The sequence below is a fragment of the Pistacia vera genome, unplaced genomic scaffold (genome assembly GCF_008641045.1).
Source record: "Pistacia vera cultivar Batoury unplaced genomic scaffold, PisVer_v2 Contig528, whole genome shotgun sequence".
Classification (NCBI taxonomy): domain Eukaryota; kingdom Viridiplantae; phylum Streptophyta; class Magnoliopsida; order Sapindales; family Anacardiaceae; genus Pistacia; species Pistacia vera.
This window is the reverse complement of record NW_022196366.1, coordinates 766,028-778,079: the sequence shown is the minus strand read 5'-3', so window position 1 is coordinate 778,079 and position 12,052 is coordinate 766,028. Positions and strand designations below refer to the sequence as shown.

The following is a 12,052-nucleotide window of genomic DNA, read 5'->3' as shown; positions in this document are numbered from 1 at the left end:
CGGTTCCAAATTTGGAAGCAAGTTACCCAGAGACGACTAAACCCGGCACGCCCAACAACGACAAAATGAAAAGTTCTACTGATGTTATTGTGGAAAAGAAAGCAAATGTCCAACAGTCTTCATCATTTGTAGCTATTGCTGGAAATGATGGTAAGTCTTTAAATATGTGTACATTTGTTTCTAATAGTGCATGGATACCGGTCATTTGATATTTGATTCTAGACATGTTTCTAACCTTAAGTCATCCTCACAAAATTTTGTTTCTACTGCCAATGGTGAATCTAACTGGGTCATTGGGGAAGATTCGTTAACCCTAAAAAACTCTTTACACTTAGATTTTGTCTTAGTTGTCCCATCCCTAAATTATAACATGTTGCCAGTCTCCAAAATAACCCAAAGCTTATCTTGTGTGGTGATTTTTTTGCCTGAATTTTGTGAGTTTAAAAGTATTCAAACAAAGCAGACGATTTGTTGTAGTATTAGACGAGGGCAATTGTATTACTTTGATTTAGAGTCACAAAGTTCTGTCGTGTTACAATAGGCTTTGATTGTAGATTACTCTAAAAGGGATAAACAAAAATCTGACATTTGCTTATGGCATCAGCGCCTCGGACATGCTTCGTTCTGCTATCTGAAGAAACTTTTTCCAAGTTTGTTTGAAAAAAATAATATCAGTAACTTCCGCTGCGACGTTTGTGAATTATCCAAAAGACATCAACTTCCATTCCCAATAACATTAACCAAAAGTCCAAGTCCTTTTATGCTTATACATTCAGATGTTTGGGGGCCATCACAAGTTACTACTTTAGGTGGATCCCGATGGTTTGTTACTTTTATTGATGACTTGGGTATGTCTAATGAAATCCAAAAAGGAGGTTGATTTGTTTTAGAGATTTTACAAAATGGTTTATACATAGTATAATGCACAGATTCAGGTTCTTCGAAGTGACAATGGAGGAGAATATCAAAGTTCGGATCTTCAACAATACTTGGCAACACATGGTATCATTCATCAGACTACTTGTCCCAACACACCCCAACAAAATGGTGTTGCTAAGCGAAAAAAATAGGCACTTATTGGAGGTCGTTCGTGGCTCATTAATAGAAGCTCACATGTCGTAATCTTTTTGGGGAGAAGCTCTTACTTCTGCAGCCTACCTAATCAATTGGGTACCCTCTAGTTCCATTAGGTTCCAAACACCTTTTCAGGCTCTTAGTAACGTAGTGAATGCTCCAACCGTCTTGAACTTACCACTTCATGTTTTTGGTTGTATCGTATTTGTTCACCTCCATAAACATCAACGCAACAAGTTGTCCCCTCGTGCATTGAAATGTGTTTTCATTGGGTATGGTGTTTATCAAAAGGGGTATCGATGTTATCATCCTCCAGCTCAACAAATGTTTGTGATGATGGATGTTGTCTTCCATGAAGAATTGATGTATTTTTCTTCTAAGTCTGAACTTCAGGGGGAGTATTGTCAAGAAGAAATTCAGACTTTTGACTATGTTGTTCAAGATGTGGAAGACTATAAGTCTCGGACTAGACCTGTTGTTCGACAAGAAAATGAAGTGGATGATGAAGATGTGGAGGTGGTATCAAACCCGTCCATAGAAACTTCTGAATCCGAGCCTCTCACTCCTGGTATGTCACAACCATCATTTGTTGAGAATGTTCTTGTTTTAGAGTTTGAACCAATTGAGTTTGAATCAATTAGGAAACAGTTACCACCACGGAGTACTAAAGGGATTCCTAAACCAACATACGAACCTGAACTATCTAGTAAGATCAAATACCCATGAGCCATTGTGTGTCTAACCATCGTCTATCATAATCAAATCTATCATTTGTGAATCTATTATCTATTGTATCTATTCCTAACAGTGTGCAAGAAGTCTTATCTGATCCAAAATTGAAAGCTGCAATGAATGAAGAGATGAAATCATTACAGAAGAACAAGACTTGGGAACTTATTGATCGTCCACCAGGAAAGAAGATTGTTGAATGTCGATGGGTTTACACTGTGAAGTATAAAATTGATGGTACAATTGAACAATTTAAAGCAAGACTAGTAGCAAAAGGGTACACCCAAACTCATGGGATAGACTATATAGAGACATTTGCACCCGTAGCAAAAATCAACACAATACATGTCTTGTTATCTTTGGCTACAAACCTAGATTAGCCGTTACAACAGTTCAATGTGAAGAATGTTTTCTTACATGGAGAATTGTCTAAACAGATCTATATGGATCCTCCACCAGGGTGTATTTTACCAGGGAAACATAGCCAAAAGGTATGTAAGTTGAAGAAGTCACTGTATGGGTTAAAACAATCTTCGAGGTCATGGTTTGGGAGGTTCACCAAGGCTATGAAGTTTTTTTGCTACCATCAGAGCAATTCAGATCACACATTGTTCCTTAAAAAACAACAAGGAAAGATCACTGCACTTATTGCATATGTGGATGATATGGTGGTGACAGGAAATGATCCATGAGAAAGGAAGGTTCTGCAAAAGTATTTGTCAGAAGAATTCGAGATGAAAGACCTAGGTTCTTTGAAATATTTTCTCGGAATCGAAGTGTCTCAATCTTATAAAGGTATCTTTCTATCACAAAGAAAGTATGCTTTGGATGTACTACAGGAAACTGGTATGTCATGTCAACCAACTGATACACCATTTGAAGAAGGTTTGAAATTGGGAGTCGAAGTTGATCAAGTACCGGTTGACAAAGGGAGATACTAGTGACTTGTGAGAAGATTGATGTACTTATCTCACACTAGGCCATATCTTGCTTATGCATTGAGTGTAGTTAGTCAGTTCATGCACAATCCTGAAGAACAACATATGAATGCAGTCACGCGTATCTTAAGGTATTTAAAACATGCTTTTGGAAAGGGAACCATATTTACTAAAAATAAGGATTACCAAAATGTGAATGCATATATTGATGCTGATTGGGTTGAAGCAATGGATGACAAGCGATCTACTTCTGGTTCTTTCACTTTTGTAGGTGGTAATCTAGTCACGTGGAGAAGCAAAAAACAGAATGTTGTGGCACGCTCAAGCGCCGAAGCAGAATTTAGGGGAATGGCACTTGGGATTTGTGAAGCTTTGTGGTGAAGATTTCTTCTACAATATTTGGGCTATCAACCTAATCAACCAATCTAGTTATATTGTGATAATAAAGCAGCATGTGATATTGCTCACAATCCAATTCAACATGATCATACGAAGCATGTTGAGATAGATGGATTTTTCATCAAAGAAAAACTGGATGAAAAGATTATTGAATTACCCAAGATTCGATCAGAGGATCAGTTGGCCGATATTCTTACCAAGGCTGTCTCCAAACGTATTTTCTCACAAGTGTTAGACAAGTTGGGCATGTGTGACATCTACGCACCAACTTGAGGGGGAGTGTTGAGATTTACTTAATATTTCAGGAATTTATTGTAATCTCCTAATTATGTTAGTCTTAGGATATTCATAATGTATTTGATATCCTATAATCTCCTAATTATGTCGGTATATTGTATTGACATAATTAGGAGATTACGTAGAGTGTATTCTACCTATAAAAACCTGTAATCATGAGTGTAAATATATGAATTAAAAGACGTACAATTCTTCATTCAAACAATAAATTAGCAGTTATTTTTGCAAGTTAATTCCCTAGGTAAGATTAGCGCATTTTCTAGTACCTTCGTTATTATTACATTAAATACGTTTTTTTGTTCCCTTTCATTTACTAGATTTGAAAGTTCTAGTTTATTTTCGATTTAGTGGTTGTGCTGAGGACACTAAGGTCACAATCTATAGTCTAATAGAAACCTTTCTAATTAAAAATTCAAGTATAATTACTCTAAACCCCTTGAGGTTTCCCGAGATTCTAAACTCTTGAGAGTATCAACAATAACCTTTAAACCCTTGCTATAAAATCTTGTGATAGGTCGTTTAAAAACAGCTTCATATCATATCGTATTCGTGTTGTGCTAAATTTTTAAATCAAACCCAACTTGATAGATTATTGGGTTTGAATAGAAAAACCCAAACCTAATTATTTTATCTTGTTACCTGAACTCAACCTATTAAAAGTTTCCCTCAATTTTTTTTTTTCTACTTAAAAAATGAATAAATATGATTGAATTCTTATAAATACTTTTAAACTAGAATATTAAATTATATATATGTAGATAGTAAAATCTACGGTTGAATTGAACGAGGTTAATCTTGTGAAGACGAGGTCACTGACAATCATGTAGACCTACAAAGACAAAGAAAGCGAACGTGAAGGCTTGGGGGACACCGGTGTGGTGTCTACTGTAGGCACTCTAACCCTCAAGTCAACATGGTTGAAGAGAATATTTAGTAAAGGTTGAGAAGGGCAATGGGTTTACTAGGAGTGTTTGGCTACGGCAAGACTGTCGTAAAGTGGCTGAAGCATGGCTTTACGGTGACTACGAGAAGTAAAGTTAGTCGGAACTAAGATTTACTTCGAGAAAAGGCGGCGGTTCTTGAGAATAAGAACTTTGAGAGCTAAAGCTACAGGTTGTATGTTCATCCATAATGAGAGGTTTGACCTCTGTTTATATAATGAGCCTAGGAGGCATTAATCCAAGAAGAACTCTAAGTCGTACTAGTTTAGGATTTCCAATAAATAGGAAATTTGTAATGTTTATCCATGTAGAAGTAGAAATATTAGTTCATGTAAGATTATGAATTTTGGATGAACTAAGAAGCAAGTAGGACTTTGGGTCATGTTTTAGAACGAATATGGGTTATTGGGGCTAAAGCCCAATTACCTTAGCTTGTGGGAACACTCAACTCGTGGAATTGCCTAAAGCATAAGTTGGCCTGGTTCGTAGGGTGACCTTGATCGTAGAGTGATCCAACTCGTGAAGTAACTAAGCTCGTGGAAAAGGTTGACTCGTGGTGAGGACCAGCTTGTAGAATAGGCCGACCTTTAGAACGAATCTTCTTATAAGATTAGTCATTCCATTGGATGATCAATTCACAAGATGGATTTAAGAGTGCGCCCAAATGGAATTGGACGAAGGCATTGGGCCGTGAATAGTTTATTTCGTTATTAGGCCTAACAATACCTAAACACAAATATTGTATAAGAACTTCATAATCACATAATCTCACACATTTGATATTTTTTTTTTCCTTACAATACTAATAATATAAGAAATTTCTATTTTAAAGTCTTATTCTCATTTTTTTTATGTATTGAATAAAATTGAACTTTTCTCTTTAATATAACGGCTAACCTTACCTTCTTACTATAGGCATGGGTTTAGAGCTATATCATATACGTGAGAGGATTTATTGTAATTAGTAATATGTTAGGGGGTTTAGGGTAAACATAAACGAGTAACACTATGCATTTCCAAATATATCCCAAAATTCACTTTTCATATGATATATCATCTTACTTGGTATTGTTATGTCATTCACCAAATTTCCACTTCATTTACATCTCTACACAACCTAGAATTACAAAGGGATTCATTTGATCTCCCAAGGTTTGCCATAGTCTAGTAAACCCCCTATGGCGTTGGCAATTACTTTGAACTCTCTGCCATCAGCCCCCTTGAGTTTTCTTTCGTTAGTTTCCGCCAAGTGAGAGTAAATGACCTTAATGCCCTCACCTACTATGCCAATAAATCACAAACCACCCCCTACTTTCACTTTATCTAAAAAGTCCCCGAGACCTTTATTAGGCTTAAAAAATTATTAAATAATATAAAATATTGCAAATTTTTTAAGAAAATAAACAAGAAAGTAATAAATAATTTAGAGTAATCAGTAATTGTGTTTGGTCAAATTTACTCGACTCCCATATTTGTTGGGGTCTACATGATAGTTTTGAGAGGTTTGGAGACATAAGGTAGTTTTGCAAATTTTAGGGTGTGTAAATGTATTAACCCTCAATAATTATAAAAGTTTATGTACATTTTACTATTTTACATTTTTACTCTTGATTTGGATAAAACCAGGGAAAGAAAATTAGGTGACTAATTGCAGGGGGTTCAGAGTAATTACCAGTACCATAGGGGGTTAATTTAGGGAGATTCAAAGTAGTAATCCCAAAGTACAAATTATTTGATATGAGAATTTTGGGAATGTGATAATAAAATTTTTAATAAACTGATCATCGTAAAGTTTGGACCCTTGATGCAGTTAATTAAATGGATCAAATATAATCAACAATAAATCTGTCAAATTACTAGTTTAATAATTTCATAAACTTGGCTGTAGCATATAGTATGAATTTCAGTCCTTGAAAATATCCCAAGTCTTTAATCAATTTACCTGTTTATTCTCATTGGTGGAAAAAGGGATGATTACATTTGAGAAGATGATATTTTTGTCGATACACATGAGTGTAAATAGCTGTACCTGTCTGAATGTATTGTATTGTAGGGCAATCTATCGGATTTTGAATTTATAATTTTCTGGCATTCTTGCATTCCATGTGGAAGACATTGCTTTGGGCCGGGGGTATCATCAAGACTAGGATATAGAGACAAACTCACTTTTTTTTTTTTTTTTTCATATTTAATTCTTTACAATTATTTTATTTTCATTTTAGGGTTTCACCTGGCTGTCAAAACGTGAAAGTATTAAGCTTTTCTCTCTCTTTTACTTTAGCTGTCTTTAAGTAAATAATTAATATACTCCTCATCTATTTAGTTACGAGTATATATATATATATATATATATATATAAAGGTGCTTCTATTTTTAGTTGCCATGACCTTTTGGTGTTTGATGCATCTTTAAGATTTATATATTTCAAGTTGGAGTATCTTCCATATTGTTTTAATATTTTTAATACTGAATAATGTTATATATATTAAGTTAATATTTGGGATATTATCAATTAGGGTACATATTTTTTAGAATTTTACATCTAAATAATGTATTTTAGAGATGCATATGACTTATGCGATTATACAAGTACAATCCAGAGTAAACATCACTTACCTTCCTAAGTTTATTTAAAATCACACTTGGATGCCAATTATTGTCATTTTAATCAAACCGCTCCATAACTATTTAAAAATTCTCAGTCAACACCCCAAAGGGTAACACCATCTGTATTCCATTAGTTTTTAGTGGTCTATTTTACCCTTAAAACTGTAGTGTTATCCATTTTTGTTAATAATTGAAAACACCAAAATGCTCTTGTTAATTACATTTTCTAGAATTGTTTTATATTATCTCTTTAATCCTAACCCTCCCTTGTGTTTATGTTGGTAGAGGAAATTAAGCCGTGAAATGTTTGGCTGAGTTAGAGAAGGACTTTTTCCGGTTTTATTTAAGTTAAAAACTAGAGTTAACAACATTAATCCTCCTTCAGGTATGAAAAAATAACAATAATCTCTTTAAGATTTCGAAAATAACATAAATCTTTCTGTCGTTATGTTTTAATTTACCTGTTAAAATAAAAGTTAAGAAGACAATTCGATAATATCTACTAACTCATAACAACGTAAATTTTAACAACTGACTAACTAACGGTTTATTATCGATAAAGATATTTATTATTTTAATTAGAAACCTCAAAGGATTTGCGTATTATATTATATCATATACCTCAAAGGGTCTTTATTTTAACTCTAAAAAGTATTAAATAACAATCTTTTCTTTCTTAACTTAACCAAATATAGATGGCGTTGGCTTTTAAGATGGTGATTGATGGATTTTTTAAATAGCTTAGGGAGGAATTTCAAATAGATATGAGGAGTTAAGTGATTTTTGTCCGAACCCCGTTTAGTTTGAACTTTGAAGCTGAGGGTCAATATGTTGGATGTGTTTAAACCATAAATAGAAAATGAGGAAGGAGTGGACATAGGAAAAAATGGGGAGGTGCATTAAAAGGCGTTAAAAGGAGAGAGAGAAGCACGTGGTCCCAAAAATTGAAAAAGCAAAGGGAGAAATGGGAAGCCTTTTTGGTGCACCTTCACTCTGACTAGGCTTTTGATTTGGTTTAAATTGTGAAAGAAAGTCAGAAAACCACTAGTTTTATTTCTTTCTTTTCTTGTTTTATTTTTCATTTTTGTAAAATGGGTATTGGGCTCTAAATAAATGAAAAAGTCACTGTGGGGTGGGTTCTCTGTAGCAGTCTCTGCTCCCTCTCTTCTCCACTCGTATTCTGGTAAAGTGAAATTGTGTGTGAGTGAGAGAAAGAGAAGAGTTTGTGTGTTGTTTATGTTTGAGAGGGACAACAGCCTGCCGATAACCATTTCAACTGTGGCACTGAAAAACATGGTGTTTTTATAAGCATTTAAAGGGACACAAATGCAATGAAAATGACATTCCCCTTTCCTTTTACTACTGCACTGTTATCTTTATTTCTCTCTATTATAACAACATTGAATTTAGGTTGAATTTTAGGTCAGAATCTTTGAATGCTTCTCCTATATTTTGGCAATATTGTCCCTATATTTATGTCCATTCAAAAAAGGATCTTCTTCTTCTTCTTCTTCTTCTTGCATGGAAATCAAGATTAATAATATTCCGTTGTTTTAATTTTCTCATTCTAGAGTATTGCACAAGTACGGAAACATAAGTTTATGCCGTTAAATTTTAGGGTAACTTCGGGAGGGTAAAGAAAAGATATCAATAATAATAATAATAGAGGGTCCTCACTGGAACATTTAATTTTATAGTCAGCTTGGTCAGTGTTTGATGATTACACTTTCTGGTGGCTGCCGAATAATCATAATAAAAAGAATGGAGAACTAAAATTCAATTGCATTCAAACTAACGGTCCCAAACCAAAGGACACAACAAAACATTTTACTGAAGTTGAAAGAGATAATTACATGCAATGTTTATCTCTAGGATTCTTCATATGATTGATCTTTTACAATTATTTCTAGCTTATATTATGATTAAATCAGAAGCTATAAAGTCAAAGAAAATTACTACTACACATTATATATCCTTTCTTTCAAATACAAACTACTCATCATCACAACTTGACCAAAATTCTGCACAAAGATATAAATCAAACTAGAGCATTTTTGGAGATTCACTATACTGCAACATTCAACGAGGAAATAATGGTTTTCTTTTCTATATTGATTTCTCATTAAATAAAACAAATGAATTTATATTGACTCAATTGGAAGAACAGGTTACAACTCCATAACATTGATTGGTCAGACTTAATTTTTATATATAATCTAACTACTCAATATAACATGAGAAAATTAATTAATGAACAATCATTAAACAAAAAACAGAAGCAAATATTTGAGAGAGACCTGTTTAAACAAGAGGGTATTTCTTAACATATATAGTTGAGAATAAAATCCTCCATCACTCTCCTTCTGTAGTGGCCGAGGACATGTAACTCATTGCAAGTGAAGTTTCATCACATGGAGGTGCCACTGATGTTGAAGCTTGAAACTGTTGCTTGCAAGCTTGACAAGTAATTTGCATTATTGTAGCACTAATCTTTTTTGTAGCTTGATCTTTCAAAACTTGAGCCTTTTCAAGTTCACTTTGTGCTTGCTGTCTAATCCTTTTAGCATTTGCAAATTCAATCTCAGCAATCTCAATCTGCCTCTTGGCTTGTTGTCTTGCTTCTTCGGCAAACACCTTTTCAGCCATGGCCAACTTCAGCTGTTCGTTGGCGAACTCTTTTAACCTTGTCGCTTCCAATGTAGCTGGATCAGTACTGCCTTTATTCTTTTCCAAATTCAAGTTGTTTATCGCTTCAATATTCTTCTCGCCACCACCACCAATATCACTTGACCCAATAGAAAGTTTCAAATGGGTTGCATAGTTTTCACATGAATGCCGTACTGCATTATTAGTGTTTGATATTGAAGGTTGAAGCTGAAGTTCAAGATTGTGTTCTTGTTGTTGAGAAGTTGATGGGTTGTTTCGAGTTGTGGAGAATGAAAACACAGGCTCTTCAGGTTTTTGCTTCGGTAAACCTGACAACGGCGGTGCTATGCTAAAATTAGCATCGCTTGAAGGGCTAGTACTCGAAGCGGTTCTTGAAGAACAAGCCGGCTGCAGACCTTGTAACTCAGGCTGAACTCTACGCATAGTACAAGCATCTTGGTGTTCAATGAAACTCTCTACTCTGTATGAATAAGAAACAAATTAAAGAATAATTCAAAGGGATATAAATTTAATTTAGATTACGGGGCTTGGTCATGTAGGGTTAGCAAGAAACAAACAATATAAAATTTGATTAAGGGATCTGCAGAATGGATTATGTGAGTGACTAGGTTTAGTATAAATTATATATATATAATAAAAAACATAAAGTTAAAGAAATGAAATGGGGTCTGTTTGTGTTGGTGACTGTTTTGTTTTATGGTAATTGGCTTTTTATTTTAGACAAATGGAAACCAATAAATAGAAAATAGTAGTGCACTGTCCTTAAACAAGGATTGGCTGGCCAAGATCATATAAAAGGGCAAACATGAGGTCATGTAATACTGGGAATCATTCTTGGATTTAGAATAATTAAACTGCTTAAAAAATTAAATATAATAGGAGCTTTAAAGGATTATGAGAAACCCAAGATTAAGAGGCTAAACACTTGAAACGAGAAGAGTGTTGAAATCAAGATTTTTGGTTAGTTTTCAGCATGGTTTTTATGAAAAGTTTAGGGTTTGTTTTAAAGAAGAGAAACCATATGCAAAAATTTAAGAGAGAGAATAAGAATTAAAAACCTGGAAAACACACGGCCACAATCACAAGAATGGCCTCTAGTACCACAAGTTTTGAGATGAGCTTTGTAATCAGATTGAACGGCATATCCTTTATTGCACTTCTCACAAACCCACTGTTTGTGGTTGCTGTGTTTTCTTCTGAAATGTTTCTTGATGCCTACCAGATCTCCTAAAGCGTGACAAGGGTCGTGGTGCAAACAACTTGGTTCTGGGCATACAAAAACTCTCTTTTTCACCTCTTGAGTTTCTCTTTTCAGTAACTTCCAGGGGACCTTGTGCCTTCTCCTATGCATTTGAAGGTTCTGGTCTCTTTGAAACCCTTGGTTGCAGATCTCACATACATACCTATCTGATTCTAACAAAGTCTTTGGAGATAAAGAAACCACCTCTGCATCCGGATCTACATAAACAAACAAAAATAAAAACCTGAAATTGATTCTTAAAAGCATGAAAAGATTGAAATTTTGAGTACCTGGGGTGCCTGCTGGTTTTCTTTTTCTTTTGTTAAGAGCACCATTTTCTGAAGAAGTGAAAGGGTCAGAAGAGGAAGAAGGAACTGCAGCAGTGATGTTGATATCTTCTAACATGGGATGAATTGTGAATTAATGAGGAAAAAAGAAAAAGAAAAGAAAAACAGGTGGTGAAGGTGGAATAGTGAGAAGTGGGAGATGGTTATTTGAGTTTCAGCTTTAGTGATAATAGAACAAAATGGGTGGAGAGAGAGGAGAAGAAAGGCTCTTGCTTTCTGCAATCAACTTTCTTTAAGCTTTAAGCTTTTTAGCTTTTATTGGTTTTGTTTTTCATTGATCCCCACACCTTATGTAGGTAAGGTTGAGGCGAGTCTTGCTTATAAAGCTCTTTCTCCACTCAACAGAAAGAGAGAGAGAGAGAGAGCTGACCCAATCACAAAAGCTTGAAACCTTGAGCCCACACAAAGCATTTGGACAGCAACAAAAAAACATCCATTCTCATATCAAAACAAACAGTCATTATTCAATCACACTGTAATTTGCATGTATCAATATTTCATTATTTTGAAGGCCCAGCCACCCTCTATTCTTTTGCACGTGACCCTTTCTTCCTCCTCACGTGCCCCACCCCCCTCTAGGTTGTTCTCCCCGGCTAATTTTGGTTTTACTCCAGGGAGTCTAGGTCTGCACTTAAAATACTGAGATATCCCCTGATTCTAACCAAAATTAAGAAGTAGGGGTAAACCTAGGTTTTTAAAATTGAGACAATGTCAAAATGATCTGTAAACAAAAAATCATCTTCATTAATTAATTATGTAAACGTTTATTAATTTTAAGGAGGGTAAATCTTAATATTTTAAAATGCATAATCT

At 34.6% G+C, this 12,052-nt stretch overlaps 1 protein-coding gene across 2 annotated transcripts; it reads right to left on the bottom strand.

Annotated features, from left to right (window-relative positions):
- Positions 1 to 9,063: 9,063 nt before the first annotated feature.
- On the bottom strand, positions 9,064 to 11,517 carry LOC116107167 (zinc finger protein SHOOT GRAVITROPISM 5). Of its 2 annotated transcripts, XM_031393473.1 has the most exons (3): positions 11,183 to 11,517; positions 10,711 to 11,110; positions 9,064 to 10,112 (listed from the first exon to the last, which is right to left on the bottom strand). In XM_031393473.1, exons 1-3 carry the CDS (start codon positions 11,295 to 11,297, stop codon positions 9,338 to 9,340), a joined length of 1,290 nt encoding a protein of 429 aa, XP_031249333.1. In that variant the 5' UTR covers positions 11,298 to 11,517; the 3' UTR covers positions 9,064 to 9,337. The 2 variants fall into 2 exon arrangements, with proteins under 2 accessions (XP_031249333.1, XP_031249332.1); XM_031393472.1 differs by having other exon boundaries at positions 10,711 to 11,517.
- Between the last annotated feature and the right edge of the window lie 535 nt (positions 11,518 to 12,052).